The sequence below is a fragment of the Acromyrmex echinatior genome, chromosome 6 (genome assembly GCF_024713525.1).
Source record: "Acromyrmex echinatior isolate Ae372 chromosome 6, ASM2471352v2, whole genome shotgun sequence".
Lineage (NCBI taxonomy): Eukaryota > Metazoa > Arthropoda > Insecta > Hymenoptera > Formicidae > Acromyrmex > Acromyrmex echinatior.
The window spans coordinates 14,065,396-14,091,565 of NC_141857.1; the positions used below are offsets into that span (position 1 = coordinate 14,065,396).

At 34.2% G+C, this 26,170-nt stretch overlaps 2 protein-coding genes across 2 annotated transcripts; one reads left to right on the forward strand and one right to left on the reverse strand.

Annotated features, from left to right (window-relative positions):
• Window positions 1-6,722: 6,722 nt before the first annotated feature.
• LOC147909517 (uncharacterized) lies at window positions 6,723-8,528 on the reverse strand. Its single transcript, XM_087406861.1, has one exon. It carries the CDS (start codon window positions 7,447-7,449, stop codon window positions 7,045-7,047), a length of 405 nt encoding a protein of 134 aa, XP_087262987.1. The 5' UTR covers window positions 7,450-8,528; the 3' UTR covers window positions 6,723-7,044.
• Window positions 8,529-8,977: 449 nt separating this feature from the next.
• LOC147909518 (uncharacterized) lies at window positions 8,978-15,821 on the forward strand. Its single transcript, XM_087406814.1, has 2 exons — window positions 8,978-9,370; window positions 9,550-15,821. The coding sequence occupies exons 1-2, from the start codon at window positions 8,978-8,980 to the stop codon at window positions 10,462-10,464; spliced, it is 1,308 nt and encodes a 435-aa protein (XP_087262940.1). The 3' UTR covers window positions 10,465-15,821.
• Window positions 15,822-26,170: the final 10,349 nt, after the last annotated feature.

Genomic DNA, 26,170 nt, shown 5'->3' on the forward strand with positions numbered 1-26,170 from the left:
TTGAAAAAATATCGATGGATATTATGAGCTTTCTGTCCACGACAAGGGACGGGCAGTTACATTCTCATAATACAAGACCTCCTAATTAAATATTCCCTAGCGATTCCATTGGCACAAATGAACCACCCGAGTAGTCGACGCGTTCATAACAGAGTTGATATGCACTTTCGGTGCTCCAAAGGTCGTCCTGACCGACCAAGGGATCAATTTTACTCTCTTATGAAATACATGGTCAGGAGATTCCGCATAAAGTAGTGCCGTACTGCTGCCTATAGACCGCAGTCGAACGGGTCGATAGAAAGATCGCATCACGTCCTCTGGGAATACTGAAATAATTCGTAAAGAGGGATAATTGGAACGAGTACTTAAGGCTCGTGTCATTTTTATATAACTCGAGCGTCCACGAGGATACACGCTTTACACCCTACGAGTTAGTATTCGGCAAGATAGCCGAGTTCCCGTCGAGCGAACCGCCTCTCAACCACATCGCGAATGAAACGTACCAGCAGTATCTTATCGATTTATTTCATAAGCTTAGAGATACGTAAACCATCGCTCAAGAGAACCTAATACAAGCGAAAAGTAAGTCTAAACAGTATTATGACTAAGCGAGACTACGGACATTCGGGGTAGGCGATAATGTATACTTGCTAAAAGAACCTACAAAGGGAAAATTAGATAACCAATACGTGGGCCCGTTTAATGTGATTGATACTCTAGGAAATAATAATGTTAGATTAGAAATTGAACAAAACGCGTGTTGTCCACCCCGATAAAATGAAATTATCTCATAAGAATACCACGCGATAGCGGAGGCTTTCTGGCAGAAGCCGACGGAGGCCGCAGCAAGACGCCGCGCCCTCCAGGCGCATGAAATAGTGCGGACGCTAAAAGTATCGACCGCGTGAGCGGTCATCCAAAATGTTTTCTATGTACATTCTCGTTGTATTATTAGTGCCGGAGATAGCGAATGAACTTGTTATAATTGTGAGGGCGAAGGCCTAAACATAATTACGCTCTCACTACTCGACATTGAGGACTGTGACATCGAGAACATTGAATCGAACCGAAGTAAAAAAATATAGTAAAAATCACTCATTTTCACTTTGTAAAAAAATATTGTTTTTATAACAAATCGTAAAAACGCTTTTAGTTTCTTAAAGTTCAACTCATTAGCTAATAAAATCATCACTAATAAAATCGTTTTTCATTTATTTTTGACAAAAAGATGAGATTTTGAAAAAAATTCATTTTTTTTTCACGTTTTTTCCGATCCCTATTCACTTATTGCAAAATATCTTTTGTGCTACGACTTTCTAGCTAAAAAATTTTTTGTTTCAGCTTCAAACGTACGATTAAAAAAAAGTTAGTTAAAATCGATGCACTACAATCTGAGATACAAGCAAAAGAAAACACGGGGTTACATATACTCGGATGTGGGTAGATAGGGACTTTTTCCGGGGCGGCGGGCGCAGGGGGTGGTGTCCCCTCAGCGCCCGAATAAAGTCGAAGGTGCCAAGCACCGCCCGGGGTCACGTCGTCTCTCAGACGATGCCATAAAAATCCCCGGGCGGGAATAGAAGTCGGCAATAAGCCGACTGGCGTGAGGGACTCCCAGAAGTATGCTGCACGTGTTCCTGGGAGTCCCTCATGCAAGGCCAGGTAAGGACACTCGGAGGGGTTTTAGTGGATGCAAGTCCCACATAACCCCGGGCTCTCCCCCGAGGCTCGGGGTATGCGTCAGGCATTTCCCCTCCGTTATAAAAAAAAAAAAAAAAAAAGATAGGGACTTTTTTGAAATGTATGTACTGAGAGTTAATTTAAAGTTAACAACTGTTTATAGGTTAGAAAATCTGTCATATATAGCACATATATTACTGCTTGGCATCTCTAATAAATCCTTTCCTTATAAGTTAGCCCTAATAAATAAATATTTATAAAGTTGATGCATCCCTATCAAATCCCGATGAGGGCCTTATCAAATATAAATAAAGAAGTCTTACTTATGACATCCCTAATAAATTATGATTGGAACCTTATTAGTTTTTTTAGTTTTTTTTAGTTAAAATAAGAAAAAATATTTCTTATGGCATCTCCAATAAATAATGATCAGGGCCTCATGTTATGTAGAGCTATCCCTAACAATTTTCTATACGAGTATGTACAGACAATTTATGTATTATTGACATCATTACTCAAGTAGAACAAAAACGTTAAAAAATGTTAAAAAATCGTTTTTCGAGTAACATTGAGTAACGGTTATAAGTTAACGTTTTTAATACATTATAAGTATAGGAAACGTTGAAAATAACGATTAATTTGAAAAAAACGAATTAAACATTTATGAAACCAATATAAAAACAATTATAAAAAGTATTTTTTACTGTAAAAGAACTGTTTTAAAATGTTTACCTACAAGTTAGCTAATGTTTTTACAATATTTATACAATTATAATTACAATATGTTATTGGCTATGATGAATAAAATTCGATACAATATAAAATCAGAGCTTTTATAGCCTAACTGGTTGACGATCACTGTTTATTTTTTAATATGACATTACATAATCATGAAATTGATTAAATAAATTTAGATTATTTTATTATGAATTTTATTATGAATTATCACGGGAATGTTACATAAGATCAAATCCATCTCATTCTCGTTTTCATTTAAAAAACCTTCATGAAATGATAAACATTTTACAAAACGATTAACCTATATATTTCATCTTTAAAATTATAACCCAGACAGCATGCTTGTCAAAATGAAAACTATAAGAGAACATTTTTAGAAGAATATTTAGTAGTACAGGTACACCGATTCTAATCCAGGAGCTGCGAGGGGGGAGTGAGGAGCGGGACAGGGGGTACCCACGGCGCGGGGGAAGGAGAAAGGGTGACATCATCGGGCAAGGGGGATAACGTCACGGGGGGGGGGGGCGAAATGACATCACGAAGGGCAACATCACAGGGCGAGGGGAACGACGTCACGGGGGTGTGTGGGATAACAGCGTAATGTCGCGGAGAATGACGTTGCGGGGCAGAATGGTGCGGGGATGGAGATGACGGCAATGGCATGGGATGTGCGGAAAATTACGTCCGCGTCGCGGTGATAACGTCACGCGGGATTAGTGGGTGCCGAGCGCAGTTCCCATCTCGCTATACTTACCATGTATATTTACCATTAATATTTACCATTTTTTCCTCTTATGCATCTTATTCTTCTAACACGTCAAATATTTATTTAATATATTATATTATATTATATTTTATTTTAACGATTCGAAGAGTGTAAATCGAACTCTTAGTAAGAGCGTGATGATACCCTCGAGAGCGATGATGCTCGTATAATGCGATACCGCAGAGATAAGAAATGAAAAGAAGGATTAATTGCAATTGGAATAGATAATTTACATATATATTTATTTTTCATGTAATGCATCATATACAATATTTAAAGCGTACACAATCATTTCGCATTCGATATTTGAATTTTTATCATAAATTTTACGCAAAATGTCTGCCACATCGTATTTGTTAGTAATGCAGTTTTGTCGTATATAAGTTATGAAATATTTAAATCTTTCGTTTACACTATTTATATATTGGCACAATTCATAATATATGTGCCCGACACATTGCTCAAGTTCAAGCATAAAAAATACAGTTGACGGTTTCATATACGGACATTTATCATTTAAAGGTATTTTTACATTGGCCATATCATGTATTTTAATGAGTTGAATCATAAAGTATTGAATCATTAATCATGATATGCAAATATATGACAGCCATGTTAGGTTTAACGTAATGCAAGAACTTTTCAAGGATATTCAATATGTTACGACATGTTTTGTCAATGACATTATCAATGTAATTTGATACAACACCTGCAAAAATGCAATATTTGCAATTTTATCAAAGTATAGCTGCTTTGTTAGCGTAATGTAAGATTTTTTTCATGAGATATCTGGGCGGTAATATCATTAATATAAATAACGCATATAATGATATAAAAATGACAAGATTTAGGTGCACCGCGTCATTAGTCAAATTGACAGCGCGTGACAACATGGAGCGTGATTTGATTAAACAAGCTATCCTGCTTAATACTATAGACGAGTACAACATGTGGGACGAGTTTATCGAACTGGAGGAGCAGAGCTATATCAAACGCCCGCGATTGTCAATCAGACAATCACTGATCGCATATATCGCACGGCTCGAAAATCTGAAGGATCTGTGTGCGGAAGATTCGTGCATGTGGGCGCCGGATACTCCATTGGCGCGAAATCAAAACGGCGTTCGAAAGCCGTTCGTATTCTGACGGACGTGATGATAAACTCTAAATCTATCGAGCCTCGCCGATTCCTTGAAGACGCGAGCGAAATTGTGCTCGAGCGCGTGCATAGTGTAATGAAACAATATGACTCTATAAAAATAAACACTGTTTTTGCAATGGCGAGATCATGGATAAATGCGCGAATAAGGGTATCGCTACCCGGAATTGTGAATTTATACCCGGAATTATATCAATGCACCGATTTGCACGAGTACATGTCACGCGTTATCGAGTCTACCTTATCAGCTGGAAAAGTTTCAGGAACACGATAGCGGATGGGCATTATCGCGTATTGAATTTAACGATGAACGCAAACAAGCACAATTCTCTGTGCGCGGAATGTCATATTAAACTCCTGCGAGAAATCATGCTAAAGAGAATGATAATCAACGTACAAACCACGGACAATGCGTGTTTCGCGTGGTCTGTTGTTGCTGATCTACACCCAGCCCAAGGAAATGCATATCGAGAATCCTCGTATCCATCTTATACATCGGTTCTAAATCTCGCGGACATCGAATTTCCAATGACGTCAAATTAAGAAATTTGAAATTTTTAATGACATTTCCATCAACGTCTACATCAATGAAAAAGGGATTGTGCCGATACGACTCACCGACCGAAAGAGGAGCAAGCATGTGAATCTCTTGTACGTGGAGAGTGACAACGTGGGACATTTTGTACTCATTAAGAATCTATCTCGATTAGTCAGCTCATAAATCAATAGATATGGACACAAGAAATATTCCTACGATAGGTACGTAAAAAATTCATTCGTAAAATAATAATAATAATAAATGCGCGGTTTTTTTCATACTTGCACTACTTCAGCTCGACTGCAAAATTGGAGATCCACAGCGAAGAATATGAAAAACTGAATAATTGCGCGATAAGACTCCCGAGCGGGGACGACAAATGCCTGAGTTTCGACAACCATTATAGGAAGGAGCGCGTCCCGTTCGTTGTCTACGCCGACTTAGAGTGCACATTGGAAAAGGTGGATAGAAATACTGAATCTGAACGATTACGTACACATATCAACATCACAACGTGTTTAGCATCAAGTATTTCGTGCATTGTTCCTACGACGATACATTATCCATGTATCGTTTCTGCCGCGATAGAAGACTGCGTGATTCGAGGAAAAATTAAAAGAAAAAAATTTAGCTTACAGTGTACAATCTTTAATTTCTTCTAATGTACCCATGGCAGATTTCACGCGAGATGAATGGGGAAAAATTCAACAGCGCACTGTCACGTGTGCGAGAAACCATTCGCGCCAGACGATACGCGGGTCAAGGATGCCAATTCAGGGATGGTTTATGACTAAAACCATCAATCGGCGGCCTAACGTGACCGCTAGTCACACACACAAGCATAAGCCTATGCCATATGAGTAGTATAATAGTGGCGGTTCTAACCCAGGTCCTTTGAGGGGGGCGCGGGACGCGGGGGATACTCATAGGCGCGGGGAGTACTGGTAGGCGCGGGGAAGGGAGGGGAGGTGCGGAAAGTCCCGGCGCTATCGGTGTTTACTGATATGATGATACGTATCGCCGTATGTTGTGATGTCACGTATTGGGACCGCCGCCACCCAACACCCCATCGCCGCAGACGCTGCCGCCATCGCCGCCACCTCACACTCAGCCGCAGGCACCAGTGCCACCACCGCCGCCGCGGACCCCGCGTCCACCCTAAAGTGTTTGGGCCATCACCGCAGACCTCGCGTCTATCCCAAAAAATGTGTTTCAGACTGCGGAGTCCACTCCCTAAATGCGTGGCAGTATTATAATGCGAACAAAATATTAAAGAAAAAAAGAAAGAAAAAAAAACTATATAATAAAAAAAATATTCTTACTTTCTCCACACCCTCTCCCTCTCCGTCCTCTTCCCCCTCATCCTCCGCTGAATTCTTAGTCCTCTTCCTCTTCTTCTTCCTCCACCGCCTCCTCTTCCTCCTCCTCCTCTTCCTCCTCCTTCTCCTCATCTTTCGCTGAATTCTTATTCCTCTTCCTACACAGCCTCATCGAGATTGTCGATGAGATGGTTGAATAATAATTGATCTACATGCAATTGAGTGAGATCAATTATGATATTATTCTGAATCTCCTCTAAGAAAGAGGAGAAGCAGGAGGAGGAGGAGGCAGTCTCCTCAACTTTTTGTTCTTTTTGCATGTTATAGCTGCATAACAAAAAAATTATCACTTCACTTAATCACAGAAAACGTTCAACAATATTTTATCATTAACGCTAAATGGTAGAATATTGTTGCACGTTGGGGAAAAAAAAATATCACTCACGTCTTAACACGTCTTGCGCGCGGACAAAGCAGGACGTTGAGACTCGATCTTCGCCGTTGAGAAGCGAGCCTGCCTAGGATCTATAGGGAGGCAGTTGTATATAAAACACTTTAGATCATAAGTGCCGTCACGAAAAGTTATCGCTATAGCGCGTCGAAATATAGGAAGAATGGATGGATGGATGGATAGACGAATGGGAAGTAAAGAAAATACATATATATAATGATATGAACAAAAAAAATTTTTTATTCACATATTATTATATCATTTCTTTTTTACGTATTAAAAACTAAAGCTCGCAATCGACTGATGTTTGTTAAAGATATCACTATCGCGTATAGCGTTTTTGGACGCGATGTTGGAAAATCGCGTATACTTGACATCAACCATATCGACGAGTCAGGTTAATCGTTCGAACGTTACATCGATACATTCGTCAAACTCAAACATACGTCGTAGCGTCGTTTCGGTCATCATCATGCGTATGGTCGAAGAATTGAGACGTACGAGCGTAGCATCGTTCAGCATGCAAACGCTGACAGTTAGCGGTCTAACACTTATAAAATTGTTCTTGTATTCGTTTCGCAGCATCTTGTAAACATTCCATTGCTGCTCGTAGAGATCCTTCCACGTTTCGAGAGACAGCAGCAGTTCATGTCCGCGATGATCTCCCAGGGCGATCTCCACGTAACTCGGTGGACCAATGTTGATTCCAATTTTCAAAAATTTGTAGCCCGTAGTCGTCAGATCGTAACGTCTGCCCAGTAAACGCATCTTGCGATGCTCCATGCTGTGTATATACATAATGTTAAAAACTTTTTCTTTTGTGTATAGAATGTTAAAACTTATATGTTATTGCAGTTCTTCTTCGTTTCGTACGTTGCTGTCTTCAGCGAAGTACATTTTTTTTTCAACCGTTCGTACAAGCGAATATCGCAAGACTAATTGCACCCGCGTAAATTGCGATATATATAAAACTTCTAGAATCGAAGAGGGGATAACTCTCCCCTCTTTTTCTAAGAATTGCGAACCTGTTGCAACACGTTTTATTGAGTCGTTTTTTTTTATTTTTTTATTTTTTGTTCGCGAGTTTATCAATGCTTATACTTTATGATTTATATTTCGATGGCATCGATGACGTTGATGATGAGCACGTTGGCGACTTTAACGCCTTTTCTCCAGGATATTCCCAATATCTCGCTTTTTCTTTCGGCGGTAGACTTGGCGGACTTGGCGACAATGGACAGTATCCCTTTCGCTCGATTGATTTTCAATATATATATTCTTTTATTCGGTCCATGTCTTAACGCTCGTAACTGAAGCTTACGATTGAATGAAAAAAAGTCTAATATACTGCCTATGTACATTATATGTACTGTCAGATGTACTGTCAGATCGGACATGTCGCGACACGTTTAACAGAAGCGTTGACGTTTTTTGGATACATACATACGTACATACATACATACATACATACATATGTGTTCATACTTATACGTTCATAGATATATGTTCATTCATACGAGTACAATATCACGTCAGAGTGCATGAGACCGGTTCTTTCGGTAGGCTAGATGGCAGGTCGTGCACGAATTGCAGACTATCTTTGTACATTATATTCTCATGCAGCATGTGTCCACTATGCACACATTAAAAAAAAAGACATGGAAACTACGAGCGAGTGGAACACGAACTGTTGGAACAGTGCGGCCAGGTCGCTACTCTGGTGGAGTGTTTCTCATGGCTGCAACGATGCGACGAATGCATCGAGCAGCTCGAAGAGCTTTGTTGTGCCAAGCGTCCGCGCCTCATCATTGGATACAGACAATCCGCGGTGGCGAGGATCGCGCGACTCACGGGTGCAAAGTTGGAATTGGAGCGACGTTTCGTACACATTGGTAGCGAGTATGCGAGTGACGAATACGCGAGTGACAACGAACGATCTCTTGTCTGGCGAGAGATCGATGCCGCGTTTGAGAGTCATATATTGACAGGTGCGGTGATAAACTCTAATCACATCGAGCCGCGGCGGTTTTTAGAAGACGCTAGCGATGTAATGCTCGAGCGAGTGCGAGACGCTGTAGAAAGACACGGCAATGTAAAAGTGAACACCGCGTTCAATGGCGAGTTTGCGACGAAGGATAAACGTGCTAATAAGAGCATAATTACAAAGAACAGCGAGATATATCGTTGCACCGATATGCACGAGTGGTACGAGCGACACATCGTCGAGCCTATCCTAGCATCGCTCTAAGAATTCTAGGAACGCGACAGCGAGTGGGCATTGTCGCGAATTCTCAATTTGATAGTGAATGTGAATAAGCATAATCCAATGCACGCGGGATGTCACATCGAAGTGCCACGAGAAATAGCGACGAAACGAGCAGTGATCAGTGTTTATTCGACGGACAATGCATGTTTCGCGTGGTCGGTGGTCGCCGCTCTGTACCCCGCAGAAAGACATGTAAATCGGGAATCATCATACTCGCATTACACCGCAGTATTAAATCTCGCGGGTATCGAATTTCCAATGACATTAAAAGACATTCCGAAATTCGAACGGTTGAACGCGTCGATCAACGTCTACAGCATCGAAAATAGACAGGTCTTTCCTCTGCGGCTCACTAATGACAAGAAGGAGAAGCATGTCAATCTCCTGTACCTACAACATTCACGCAACGACAATATTAGACACTTTGCGTGGATAAAAAATGTATCCCGTCTTGTAAGATCACAAATTACTGGGAACGAGAATAGGAAATATTTTTGTGATCGGTAAGTATAATGAAAAAATAGTCAATAAAAACGTAAAAAAAAAATAGAAAAAATTTCTTTTTTATTTGTAAGTGCCTTCATTACTTCAGTTCGTGCGAAAAATTGCAGTCGCACGAAGTGGACTGCTAGAAGATCAACAACTGCGCCATCCGACTGCCGAGCGAGGACGACAGGTGGCTCGAATTCGACAACTATAACAATCGAGAACGAGTGCCGTTCATCGTCTACGCCGATCTGAAATGCGTCTTACGCAAGACGAAATCCGATAAGGAAGACGCATCGTCGTACGTGTATCAACAGCATGACGCGTTTAGCATAGGCTATTACGTGCGATGTACGTACGATGACGCGTTATCGTCGTATCACTTCCGTCGCGATGAAGACTGTATAGCGTGGTTCGCACGACAACTCAACTATTTGGCGCATCGCGTGAAAAATATCGTATCCACCAAAGTGCCCATGGAAACGTTATCTAAACAGCAATGGGAGGCATACCGTAGCGCGACGCGTTGTCACATCTGCGAGAAACCGTTCGCGCCGGACATGCGGGTTCTCGATCATTATTTCACCGGTAGATATCGTGGTCCAGCACATTCGAATTGTAATTTAAATTATAAAAATTCGTTTTATATTCCAGTCATATTTCACAATTTATCAGGCTACGACGCGCATTTTATAATTAAGGAAATTGCTACCGCGTACGATGGACATGTAGATATACTACCGATAATTAAAGAAAAATATATTTCATTCACTAAACATGTCGATAGCACCAAAGACACAAATGAAAAGAATTTTAAGAAAAATTTCATAAAATTAAGATTCATTGATTTTTTCAAATTTTTAAATGAAAGCCTTGATAAATTGGCGTCATATCTCGACAAAGATAAATTAAAAATTGTACATTCCGAATTTCCAACATTATCAGATGAAAAATTTGAATTACTCACACGAAAAGGTGTCTTTCCGTACGAGTACATTGATTGCGTCGAAAAATTGCAGGACACGCGCTTACCACGCGCGAATTATTTTTCAGTTCGTTGACAGGCGATACAATATCCGAGAGATTATGCTCACGCCGCGAACATCTGGAAGCGATTCTCCATTCGAAAGCTCGGCGAGTACAGTGATCTGTACTTGAAAACTGATGTCTTGTTATTAGCAGACATTTTCGAAAATTTCCGCAATAGCTGCATCGCGAGTTACTGTCTCGATCCCGTACATTATTACACATTGCCAGGTTTCACGTGGGACGCCATGCTGAAATATACACGCATAAGATTCGAATTGCTCACCGATATTGATATGGTCATGTTCGTCGAGCGCGATATACGCGACGGCCTCAGTCAATGTTCCGGCAGATATGCGCAGGCTAATAACAAGTACATGTATTCGTTCGATCCATCGAAACCGTCGTCGTACTTGATGTACTACGATGTGAATAATCTGTACGGATGGGCGATGTGTCAACCTTTACCATACACCGAATTTCGGTGAATCGAAGACGCTGCGAACTTTGACGTGAGCGCGATCGCTCCGGATTTGTTTTTGTAATATTTATATTGTAATATGCAATATTGTTTGTAATCGTATCGTTTGTAATATTAATTTAGAAAATATGTCAAATGAATATTTGATTATTTAATCTTAACATCCTCATTATAAGCATGACCTTCAATGTCTATCAATACGTTTGCTAGTACAATTTTTATCGCAAAATGATGTGTCTTTTGAATAATTTTATCTATTTTAAAATATAGCTGGTCAGTAAAAAATTTTTCATACATAATTATATGTATATAAATGGTTGTAAATATTTTATAACTTTTATAAATAAATTATGTATAACCGAGTTTATGTATAATTATGTATAAAAAGTTTTTATCGTGCTGCTTTATTTTAAAAAATGTAAGATCACTCGAAAGATACGTCATTCCGCGATGAAAATTGTTCCAGCAAATGTGTTATTGATAAAATGAATGATTGAAGGTCATGCTTACAATGAGAAAGATATTAGTATCAAGTGGTCAGACATTCATTTGTCATATTTTTGATTACTATTGCATTACGACATAAATATTACAAAAATAAATGTTTCGTAATTGTTACAGAAATTGAAACTTAAAAAATTTTAGATTAGAACAGTTTAAAGTCTAAAGACGGGAAATTATTTGCTAATAATTGGCCATCTTACTTTACAATTATACATTTACAATAAAAAACAGTGTTATGATATATGATAAAAAATATAATAATATCGATTTCTAAATTATTAGTAATACTTAAGTATAAATATTAAATATATTTAATGCTTATTATGTAAGAACAATGTTAATGATTGTTTTTTATCATTTAAACATCTCAGGGAAAATAAATATCAGGAATAATATTATAATTTCTAAATAATTTAAAATAATTTTTCTTCTACCAGAATGCCACAAGGAAAGTTTTTCAGTTTAGAAGAATAAATAAAAATACATATAAGAATATCGTGACACAGATATTTCTTCGATCAATTTGTTCGAGAGATGGTCAACAAATTGATTGATCCAGTAATTCTATAGAAAATTTTTTGAGATTGCTTGAAAACTAAGGTAAAAATCATTACACAGGCGGTATTATAAAACTTACAATAGACATGATCATTCATAAATTAAAAAAAAAAAATGAACCGTGAATAAAACTGCTAGTAAATTAACAAGAGTTTTAAACTGCGGTGACTACACGACGTGTGCAGCAATTACTATAACAAGATAAAGTTTAAAATGGATAAAAAGTCCTTGATGCCTTCTCATACTAAAAATCATAAAACTGCGAGATTAAAATTTGCTCGAAATCATATGACTTGCCATGAAGAATGGAAAAATGTCGTATTCTCTGACGAAAAAAGTAACTTATACAGGGACCTGATGGTTTGAAATATTATTCTCACGATTTACAACCGATTTTACAAACTAATAAGGCAATAGCCAGCAGATTTTTCGGCGGAGGATATTTGATGATATGGACTGCATTTAGTTATTCAAAGACGTCAATATGCAAAATTTATATAATTGTAGAATGAACACAAAAATATATATCGACTTATTAGATTCAATTCCATTTATCGAAGAAAATCACGAAGAAATGTTATTTCACAACAAGACAATGCTGCTATACACAGTGCAAAGAAAACATAAGAGTGCAGGTTTCGATTGAAATTTGCTACTTATGAAGTGGCAAATTTTCCGGCATGTTCGTTAAATTTAAATCGGATAGAGAACTTAGGAATTCCATCAAGAGCAATATAAGAAATAATAAACATTACAATAACATTAAGAAGTTGGAAAATGTTATAAGATAAAAATGGAAAATAAAATCGATACTATGACATTGCAAAAAATACCCAGGTAGCAAGCCTGTTCTTATTTTGGTATTGATAGTTAGTCATTTTAAATTATTGATGTTACATAACTCATTCAAAATATAATAATGAAATCATCTTTCTAACCAATTAATAACGTCAATTACTTATGACATCTTTACAATATGTCATATTCAATGACGTCGAATAATTGGCCGATTGTTAACGTACTAGTAACATTATTAGTGATCAATTAATAACATCATGCATTTATTCCGTTAATAACACGAAAATAATGATATTTTTGATGTCAGTTTATGATGTTGTGTGAGTGATAAAAAATATAAGAATTCATGTCATTTTAACGTGTTTAGACGTCAAGGAGCTTATTATGATTTCTAAAAATACAGTAGTAGAAATTACAAAAATAATTGAATTTAGTAGAATATTTATAACTTCAACGCCTAGCAATTTTTGTAATTTTCACTTCGTCTCAGGAATCGTATACCATAGATTCATTATAAGAATAACTAAATTAATGACGCCAAATGAACATCATCTTGCTATCGTTAATAACACAAAAAAATCATGTATTTTTGATGTTGATTTATGACGTTATGTACCTGTGACAAATCCACATCATTTTTACAATTTGGACGTCAATTTAAACACATTTGTCATAAGAATGACTAATTAATGACGTTAAATAGACGACACCTTGCCTGGATTAGTTTGTAGTATAGAAAATAGAATACATAAGTTAATTACTAATATTATAATTATTAGTAATAATAATAATGGAAGTACTAATTATTAATATTAGAATTGTTATATTCTTTGTAATACTTTAATCGACTTTAATTCTTTATAAAATATATTTATAAATAATTTATTCATATAAAAAAGATAATAAAGTTTATTTGTTCTTAATACTGGTTTTTTTTACTATTTCTTCGTAATCTTTTTGTTTTTTAATTTTATTATTAATTTATTAATCATCTTTTTTTTTTATTTTATTTAGAAGACATTTAAGTTTTTCTATTAAAAATAGTAGTGTTTTTATAGAAATTTCATTCTGTACTACTTACAACGGCCTTTAAAGAAACAAAAAAGAAAAAACTGGGCAAAATTTTCTTACCTCCTTTTTGTGTTTTTTTACTTCTTAGCACCATTTATCTCAATTTAATTATAACCGTAGATAATTATAAGTCTTAAATAATTTTTAATGTAGTTAATTTATGATTATTATAACAAAGTTTGATAATATTATCCCTTTCAATAAGAACAACCATGGGGATAAATCATTCAAAATAACCGGGAATAAGTAATATAGTTAATTTTAAGAATATTTTAAGAATATTCCCAGAATATATTTATGATAAATATTCATAAATATTTGTTACAACTTATTTCTTTAAAATATCACATAAATATTTTACATATTTACTGTTTTAAGTTTTATTTTAGAAATATTATTAAAATATGAACTAAACACTTTACATAATATTTATGACAAATATAAATAATTGAAAACATATATAGACATAGAGAAAAGTTCCTTACTATGAAATAAACTCCAAATGTAAGATATCAGAATTTCCATTAAACTAATAGACGTCAATATTTGTGAAATTGGATGCTAGAACCCCATTATCTCATATTAGGAATCTATAGGGGACTTTACTTTATTTTTGATATAGTTTGTGGGACATAAATATACTCACAAATTGTGTTTGTGTGGTGTGTGTGTGTGTGTTTGTATGTGTGAAAAAACAAACGTACGTAAAAATCTTTTTATTAATTTGTATTGGGTAAATATTGATAAATAAATTTGATATAAGAGACATATGTCGTCAAGGTCGTGACTTTGAGTAAGCTTTAATAAGTTTAAATCGTCGCTTATTGTTTATTAAAAAGTTATTAACGAAAGAAGAAAGTTTGTAGAAATTACCTTTTTATTATATAAGACTAAAATTTTCTATTTTAAAATATATTATAGAAGAGGCAACTACGCATACAACGTAGTATGAAATTTATTTGTATATCTAAAAGTAGATCGAAAATCGTGTGCCGCTAGACAAAGGGTCCTGTTGGAGGTCACTCAGAATCATGATCGCGACAATATAGTTATCAAGATTAAAGTTATTGGAGTCTAGTTTCCTAATCGGTATTTTTACCAAACCGTAATTTTTACCGTAATTCGTGATTTCTATTTTTGCAATTAATTTATATAATTAATAATATAATTAATTTTTCGTTTTCGTGTATACTTAGTGATATCATAAAAAAACTGAGCGTAATGTTGGAATTATTCAATTAAAGAAACATTTCACTTTTTTATTAATTTCTATCCCATTTAATAGATCATAATCATTACAGATATTATAATAAGAGATACAATTCTCCTAACTTTCTACATTTATTTTACAATAGTGATGAATTAATGTGTACATGATATTCATTCATAAAAGTTTAAAGTTTAAAATTTTTTGCATTTGTATGTAGTATATAAAACATATATAAAATAAGTCAGTAAAGTTTGAGCTAATGGTATTAGCTTCTTGTTCGAATAATATTTGAATTTTCATTTTCAATATTACAAGATTACAAATATCTTAATGATTAATTTTTTTTTATATACGATGATAGTGTCGCTGCTCCTCACATCAGATACCAGTGAATGCATGGCTCGTACCAATAGAAAGTAGAAATTATTTTCGTCATGGAAAGTTATTCTTCGTTGCCTTTCGCGAAATCCGGAGTAATTGGCACCTTTAGAAATTCTTTGATTCTCTACGAGATCGTAATTAATCTCAGATTTCTAGTTCTCGGAAATAATAATTTTGCCAATGAATTATATGACAATTACTGTATATTTTATAGTTAAATAGCAAATTAATTCGGTGACATATTTTAGAATACAATTTTCGTCGTTTTCTCTTAAATCGTTCTCCTATATTTTCGACTGTATTATTAAAAAAGATTAATTCAACAGCAGTTTTACGATGTACAGTAAGTAGATGATTACTTATAAAGGAAATTTACACTGAAGAGAATCCGAACCAAACGTTTGTGAGTGGTATAGATTATTAACATATAATAAACATATAATATAATAACATATAATAAAGTATACACATCAACTTTCTGTATCGGCTGATATTAGCATATTTCAACTTTTATTTCATCGCTTTTTTAATTTTACTAAATGTTCTCTTATTAATAATAATGCTAATAACAGCACTTAATGAAAATAAGACTAGTATTATATGATAAATATATACACATATATTATATATATTTTAGATATAATGAAAGAGAGAGAAAGAGAGAGAGAGAGAGAGATTATTTTAAATCGAAATTATTAAATAAAAAAATTATTAAATTATTAAATTATTAAATAAATTCAAATTTTGTACAAATTGTTTGCTTATTTTTTATGAATAGTTTAACAAAAATACCGTTACAAATGCGTACATATAATTCTCTAATTGTTGATCGTTTTAAAAATCATTTTCAAGTATTGAGTATCTGGCTATTTAGGGTATTAATTAATTTTGTATAATAGCAAATTATACATATATTTATATATATTTATATATCTATACTTTTTTATGATAAAATACATGCATATATTTAGTTTAATAGATAAAAAATTTTAATTTTTGTTGGCTTAGATAATTTTATCAAAATGCTTTAACAATGTATCGTAAATATATGAATTTAATTAAAAATATGTGAGCACAAAGATTCGAGATAAATCAAAATATGTATTAGCGGGATTAATGATTAAAATTTTCGAAAGAAACAGAAAAATATAAAAAAATTGTTAAACAAAATATAATAAATTTTTAAGTATAAAGGCAATTCTTTAAAATACTACTATAATCTCGGGTTCGGATTATCTTAAATAGTTGATACCCGAGACACTTTTGTATCCATACATATAAAAAATTATAACGCACGTATTTTATTATTAAATATAAGTACTTCTTCGTAATCTATCCTACAAAAAAAATCATTCATTTTTAATAAAAGATGATTTTTAGTAATGTGTTAGAATAATGCTGGAATTTATTTGTACAATTTTTAGTTTGGTTCCTATCCCTTATCTCTCCAACCAGTCAGTATTTAGGTTACACGCGGATTAGTAAAGTAAGGGACAGTTACCAAACTGAAAATCTGCCGAAATGTGCAAGTAAATCCCAGCTAGAACATATTTTCACATATGCGAATTTAAATATTACTTCAAAGATGCGATAAAAATAACTGTAATTAATATCCTGCCAAAATTATTACTATTATAAGCGGTCTAAAAGATTTGGAATTCATACTCTCCTATAAAAAAACAGTTAGTTGACAGATAACTTAATTTTTCTTTGAGGATAAATTTTTATAAATTTTACGTGGAAACAGTATACATTAAATTCCTTTTCTATTATAAAAATTATTCTTTTTTGTATCGGACACTAACAACAAAATGAAGGTATATTTATTAAATTTCATTAAATGCATTTTAATAAATTTTATAATCGCAGGTAACAATTAAAAGTTAATACGATTTATTTATTATTGATATTTCATTCTCTCAATATTACAGTAACGATTAGTTCAATAAAATGTGTATTACCATATATACAATATATTTTCAACGCTTTCGTATAATCCCGTATTATTAATTTTTTAATTATGCTACTATGTAATAATATATATACTATGTAATATACAGGGTGGGTCCATCTATTGGTACGTTTTTGAATTTCGTCGTATGGCAACACCGAACGAGCTACAGACCCGAAATTTTGACAGTTTATTAGTCATACCGTCCGCGGCACGAAACAACATGTTTTCTCTTGAAGAGCGTTTTGAAATTTTAAAAACTTATTTTCAAAGTCAGTGCTGTGTCGCCGAAACTGTACGAATTTTGAAAAGAAATATGGGTCGTGATAGAGCACCCACCGAAGGAGCTATACGCAAATTGGTGAGGAAAGTTCGTGAGAAAGGGATGTTAGTGGATGACAGAAGTGGTCCCAGAGCTCGGACAGTGCGCACACCCGAGAATATTGAGGCTGTGGCCCAAAGTGTGAGACAATTCCAGCTTTGAAAAACAATATTACGACTGTTTTGAGTGAAATTGGCGCCGAGGTAGTCCAAAATGTCATTAATAATTGGGGTGACCGAATGGCATACTGTAAGGCCAGTAGAAGGAGCCACATGAACGAAATCGTTTTTCATTCTTGACGCGGATACTTTTAGCTTCACAACAAAAAAAAAATTAATAAAAAATATCAATGTATGCTCATTTGATCGCATTTTTAAAAACGTACCAATAGATGGCCCACCCTGTATATACTATGTAATAATACTATGTAATCATTTCTATTATATTTTAAACGGTATATATAGTATGAATAACTTCCTTGTTAAACATATCAGAATTATTCGTTAATTGGATAATTTTTTCTCGTTATCTATACAATCAGAATATACCTTGTTGATCAAACATGTCTTTCTGTTAATTATTGGGGCATTTCGTTTTTTTTCTTTGTATAATGTACTGTTTCTCCTTGTCGTTCATCGAATGTAAAGAAGGATAAATGATGCATCATGCGCATTATGCACTATAATCTATGAGCTACTTATAAAGCAGTATGTAACATAGAGAAATTCAAATTAATCCTATCTCTATAACTTTCAAAATTTGTATACATTTCTTTCAAAATTATATTGACGGCGGAAAGAGAAGACGTTTTCTCATTAGCCATGATACATACTATGTTGTTCCAATTCACTAGAAGAAACAATACGGCGACATAAAGCAATACAGCATATTCGCACGACGTATGTCGACTGACACAATAACTGGATTACTACAGTGCGCTGAGATTAAAATTAATCATGATTCTGATGCATTTTTTAAAGAAATTTTAATGGAGACCCAACCAAACTGAAATATATTAAACAAATATTATAATATAATACTTATAATGTAATAAATAATATAATACTTATAATATAATACTTATAATATTATTTTAGTTCTCGTTGTAAAATTTTAAATTTTGTCATAACAACTAGAAATACTTTCTGATTTATATGACGAGATCCAAGATGTCGAGATTTAAATAAAATGTATTTAATTATTAGGTGTTGGAATTAATTCGTAGCGTTTTACAAGTGATGGGAAGTACTTTCATTAATGTATTTTTTAATGCTCATGTGAAATAAATAACATTCTTTCATTAAAAAACGCTACGAATTAATTCCAACACCTAATATATATACATATATACCAAAAATTCTTGTTTTTCTCTCTAAGAAAAAAGATGCATAATCGATCATCATGGTCACATTATCTTCTCCTTAGTGACTAATTAAGAAAAGGTGTTCACCGTATCTAAATCCACGTTATTGTAAAAATTCTCTATTATCTTTGAAGTTCTATTATTGATACGTCATTTAAGTGCATTCTCCAGGTTTATTTCATTAAAAAAGAAAAATACAAATGGATGACCAGATATATGATATGCGGTAAAGTAAAATTCTATATTACATTCTGTGACACAAAAATGTGATCAGTAGCTCTTTGAAACTGAATGTATCATAAAAATAATAAAGTAATATTTTAAAAGTACATTACATTCTGTAAAATACATTAATATGATGTTCAATCACCATTATTAAGAAAATACAATATTATGTAGGAAGGAAAATATTTTCATAACAATTCGCTGGAAGGTATGATCGCAGCATGTTTCTTATACTCTGATGCTCTTGAGATACATGTCCTCGTGAGCGATTTGGCTGTCAAGCGTCGAGCAGTTGTGAAGGAAAAGTAAGCAGCATTTCAGAAATCGGCCTGAAATGCGCAACTAATTTCGAGCACATTGAAGTACACATATATAATTTCTTTGAAATTTTATAAAAAGTATATTTGGAGTAATATTTATTAATAACGTTATTTATTAAATAAAAATTATGAAAAAAGGAAAAAGCAGGATCGAACATAAGATCTTCAATATTCTGATCTTGCATTCAACGCCCAAAACCACGTTGAGTGAGATTCTTGCAGATTACCTCGACGAATGCGGCACATACAGTGCACGCAAAGTCGTAAACTATTGTATATCTCTTCAATGTTTATGTTTTGAAATCATTTTTGCTATTATACGTTAATGAGAAAGATATATGATTAATATAATTCAATAAAAAGAAAATGAAAAAATTTTAATTCACAAACACGGTTGCCAGTTCTCCATTTTTTTTGCCAGACTTCGTTTGCTTGGACTAATATTTAATACTCCAGCAGATGACAAAAATTGGAGATTTTCACATCTCAAGCAAACGAAGTCTGTCAAAAAGAAAAAACGGAGAATTGACAACCGTGTTTGTGATTTAAAATTCTTTTAATTTCTGTTGTTTCGATAGAGCGAGACACAGAAAAAACAAAAATGGATAGAAGCTCCAATTGTAATCGGTGAGTCTCCGCGCGGACACGCTAGGCTCGTCTAGCAAAACAATGAGTCTGTCTCTGTCCTTCTCTCTGTGCTTGTTTCTAGCGACCGAAAATATTTTCTCGGCGATCTCGGCCGCTTGGCCTGTATCATAAGGGGGAAAAAGACATTCTAGATAATACATAATTTTTATTAAATTATATTAACCCTTTGCCCTACGATTTAAATTATGATGGCGTGTGCCATAATTAACAGCCTAGAACGTGTTGTTTATGTTTGGCTCGATTTCTTTACCACTCATACGATATTGTAAGTGAAAGGGTTAATCATATACCTTTCTCAATGTATAATAGCAAAAATGATTTCAAATCATTTTTTTCTAGTGATAGTTGACGAGATATAGTTTACGTGTATTTTATGTACCGCATTCATAGAGGTGGTCCGCAAAAACTCAGCGTAGTCTCGGCGTTAGATGAGAGATCAAAATGTTGAGGATCCTATGTTCGATCCTGCTTTTTCCTTTCTTTCATAATTTTTTTTTTAAATAAATAACATTATTAATGAACATATTACTCCAAATATATTTTTATAAAATTATAGAAATTGTATGTATACTTCAGTGTGCTCGGAACTATAATAGTTACACATTTCGGGCCAATTTCTGAAGTGCTGCCTATTTTTCCTTTACAACAGTTGACGGCTGAACCGCTGGATCGCGCGCGAACGTGCATCTCAGGAACGTCACATAAGAAACATGCTGCTATCATACCTTCCAACATGAAAATTATCATGATAATATTTTCCTTTCTACATAATTGTTATTTTCTTAATAATACTGATTGAACATCATATTAATAAGTAAATATATTTTACTGAATATTATGTACTTTTAAAATATTACTTTATTATTTTTATGATTCATTTGATTTTCTTTCAAAGAACTGACGCTTATGTGCCACAAAATGTAATATCTTTTAATATAGAATACTGATAATATCAATTCAAGGCTAATAAGAATCGATACAGATCAAGATGCGTAATTTTAAACTGGAATGAGTTAACTTCAATAACTCCGCGATGTCTTCTTTATTCAACATGTGAATAAAGAAGGCATGTTGAATAAAAAAGACATCACAGAAGACTAAGGAAAGTAAAGGATTGATAATTTGCTGGAAGATATGGTTGCAACATATTTCTTAGTGCAACGCTTCTGAGATACATATCTGCGCGCGATCCGGACGACTCAGCCGTCGAGCATTGAGCGGTGGCGGCTGGGGGACACAAGGTGACGCTTCAAAAGTCGACCCAAAATTTAACATGTACTCCAATAACTATAGAAAGAATACCGAATCACTTCAATAGATAAATAAAAAATTATTTGTATATTGCATATAAAGGCACATATAAAGGCTTTTTGATTTGTTAATTATAAAATTATATTGACATCATCTTTATAATTATATTAATCATCGCACTTTTGCGATTTGATTGATTATCAGAATTTTCATTCGGACGATAGTTATAAAAAAAACATTTCACAGAAAGTACTGATCGACATCAACGTAACATTATTGCAGAAACATGATTTCTTTTCGGATTTTTTCTAAAAGTAAATAGATCTCACATATATCTTTACATATAAAAATACTGGTTTTCTATCTATTCGACGCATACTACGTCGAATTATTTTTTGCTTAGTTCAAAACTTTTAGAAATACACATATAATTTCAATAATTAAATAAAAATATATTTAGCCTGTAATATGTGTTTATTAACGATATCACTTATTTAAAAAAAAAAAATTATGAAAAAAGAAAAAAAGAATTGATCATGAGATCTCTAACATTCAGATCTCGCATCTTATGCGTGAGATCACGCCGAGATCTTGCAAGTCACTTCTATGAACGTGGTATATAACGTTCATAGAAAATCATGGAAATATCAATATCTCGTAAATTATCGTGTTTTGGAATTATTTTTTGCTATTATATATAAATTGGAGGGATATAGAATTAGCATAATTTATTAAAACTAATATGTTATGTATAATGTTCCTTCTCTTCTTAATTATACATGTTGAGCGGCCGAAATTTCCCAGAAAGCATTTTCGGTCGCTAGAAACAAGCGATCATAGAGAGAGAGAGAGAGAGAGAGAGAGAGAGAGACTCGCTGTTTCGTTCGACGAACCCAGCTCGGCGTACGGAGTCTCACCGATTACAATCGGAGTTTCTATCCTTTTTTGTTTTTTCTCTGTCTCACTCTGTCGTACTTCTGTTTCAATAATTCGTTCTGTAATTCAAGAATGTGATTTCTATCGATTCTAGCATCATCGCCGATGCAGCAAGGACGCATTCCTTTTCTATACAACGATCCTGATATATATTTCTATATATACAAAAATATATTATTATTATAGCGTTTCCAATCAATAATATATTGCTGGTTTATACAATGATTCAATCCATTTCTCTAATTAAATATCGGTACTTTGCTTGTGCGCGATAAGAGAAATGGCGCTTCTTACTAAATCATTTCGACATTTCGACATACGAGTCGAGTCAAAAATGTGTTATATACAATAATTTCAGACCTTGCACGTTTAAAATAAGTAGCTGGCGATTTACAAAAAACCTCAAAGAACAATACTACGCTTGCAGAAACGAGTTATGAGCTTTAATATAAGAGCAATGAGTATTCAAAAATTTCATTTATATGTTACGTCTGCTACGAAATTGCCGCTTGTTGTTTCGACATTCGAGCAGAATCGAAACTCAACCGAAACACATATCGCGTTCCGAGCCCTGATATATGTATGTGTAAATAATTCAGTAAATAAAGTTTAGATACAACATGTGTTGTATATATGTACACACACACACACACACACACACACACACACACACACACACACACACACACACACATACGCACACGTACGCACGAACACGCATACATACGCAAACGCGTGTGTATGTATGCTATTATATATACATATGTGTGTGTGTGTATATATATATATTGGGAGTACAAATTAGTTCAGTCCGTTTTCCAAAAGATGGCTCCGGCTGTTGTGAATGGTTCATAGTGATAGCTGATTTTGGCGTTTTCAGAGAGGTTAGATATATGCTAATAATATTCAGTTTATATCGCTTTGAGTTTCATATAAAAATCTTGATTTTTACTGTGTTTGAAATGTCGAATTTAGTGTTAACCAAGCAGCATTTGCGGGAGGTTCTAATTTTCTGCTTTAATTGGAAGAAAAGTGCAGCTGAATCCCATCGAATGATTGTCAAAGTTTATGATGACACTGCTTCAACTAATAAATCATGTAGGGAATGGTTTCGATGTTTCAAGGATGGAGATTTCAGCGTTGAAGACAAGCCTCGCTCTGGACAGCTAAAAAAATTCGAAGACAAAGAATTAGAGGCATTACTCGAAGAAGATCAGAGTCAAACGCAAGAGAAGCTTGCAAAATCATTGGGAATAACTCAACAAGCCGTTTCTGCACGATTGAGAGCCATGGGAATAATTCAAAAACAATGAAAGTGGGTGCCTTATGAGCTGAAACCGAGAGACGTCGAAAGGCGATTTTTCACTTGCGAACAGCTGATTCAACAAAGAAAAGATTTTTTGCATCGGACTGGAGATGAGAAATGGATATTCTACGACAACCCCAAGAAGAAAAAATACTACGCTCCGGTCAATCGTTGCCATCGACCTCAACATCAACATAGCTGAACATTCATGGTTCGAAGATCATGCTCTGTATCTAGTGGGACCAAAAGGGTATTGTTTACTATGAGCTGCTGAAACCTGGCGATTCCATTACGGGCGATCGGTATCGGCTACAATTGATTCGTTTGAGCCGTGCATTGCGAGAAAAACGGCCGAGAATACGAGCAAAAACATGATAAAGTTAAATTTTTCTTCATGACAACGCTCGGCCTCATGTCGCAAATGTCATAAAAAAATATTTGGAAACGCTCAAATGGGATGTTTTATTGTACCCGCCGTATTCTCCGAACATTGCTCCTTCTGATTACTGGTTGTTCCGAAGGATGCAGCACGTCACCGGTTGACTTCTTTCACAGAAATCGAAAATTGGCTCCAAAATTGGATCGCCTCCAAAGATGAGTCATTTTTTCGAGATGGAATTCGAAAATTGCCTGAGAGATGGGAAAAAGTAGTGGCCAGCGATGAACAATTAATCAGTTCATTCATTTTGTTTTGAAATAAATGCATTTTTGAACACAAAAAAATGGACCGAACTAATTTGTACTCCCAATATATATATATATATATATACATACATATACATATATATATATATATATATATATGTTATTTTATATATATATGCATCAATAATTTACTAAATAATATGTATGTAAAAGACAGAACAATGCAATTAAAAAATAATTATCTTTATTTGTCTTCATATGTAAATAATATGATACGTTTCTTGTTTAGGAAGAAATTATTTCAACAAAATTGAAATAACTAATTCTTTCTTTTAATTTTAATTATATTAATTGCGACTTGTTTTGTATCTTTCTTTTTATTATTTGCGACTCGATTGTACTTTTCTTTTTTTTTTCCTGTTTTTATTCCTGTTGTTAATTTATTATTACAATTTGTACTTGCTAACAGAAACATGTTCGTCCTTTTGCACACACACAGTTCGGAGGAACATATTAATGTCAACTACAATCGTTTGTTTGGTTTTCTCTCAATTTGGAGTTTTATAGTTGATATTGCGTCCGTATGCGAATTTTATTTAATTTCTATATATTTTATCTATGTTACATTTCCATTATTATCTTGTCGTCACATTGAAAATGATCCAACAGGGATCGAAACGTTTGTTTTTGTTCACTTACTGATTGTCAAATTATATTTTACGTTTTTTAATTTCATGACATGTTTTATTTCATTTTTTAACAGTTTAATGCAGATTGTTATTTTGTGCTGATTGTTTTAGGCTCGTAGCCCTTTATTCTTTTCATTTATTTTAATTTATTGAGCCTTATTATTTTTATAATTGAAATAACTAATATCATATTTATTTTATTATTATTTTTCCTCTCAAAAGAAAAAACTTTGATCAGGGCACGTTTATTGATATGAACCTGAGTAGGTCAGTAATTCAGATTATTTCTATGATTCAGCGACGCACTTTTTATGACAGCACCGCTGTCGGAATATCGCGGAACTAAAATATTGCTTGGTTTCATGGCTTCATGTCAATTTCACTCGTAATATACAAACGAAATTTTCGGATACTCTTTTCTCTTATACTAAAATCCCTACCTCATTTCTAAAAGCATATTGTTCGTTTAGGTTTTTCGCAATTCACCAGCTACTTTTTATGAACGTGCAAGATCTGAAACTCTTATATATGCAGCACATATTGTGACGTGTTGACTACAGAAGCCGATAATAAAACTGTAAGTCTTCAATTTTCTTTCGTTTTTCGTATTCATATGCAGCTGGCGAATTGCGTTGTTGTCGACATTTTAATTATGGAGAAGGATTTTTCAATCCATAAACACAATTAAGAGAGTCTTTAATAATTAATGATACAACAGGACATTCCAACATCTTTAAATGAAATATGGAAGAACCTGCAACTTTTTCATAATTGTTTTCATTTTGTTAAAAAATATATGATTTGCGCGTTTTTTCACTTGCACTTTCATCAGGTGGAGCAGCGCCTTCGCCATCGTACCTGCGGTAATATCTTGCCTAGAAATCGTGGCGACCCTGGCGGTGGCGTGCTTGCTTTTTCAACACCGCGACACTCCGGTGGTCCGCGCCTTCGGACGAGAACTCACCGTGATCCTGCTGGCGGGCGTCCTAGTGTGTTACTTGAATATCTTCGTGCTTCTCGCCACGTCGACTACGACTACCTGCGTCCTTTAGCGTTTCGGGGTCGATGTGAGCTTCAGTGTC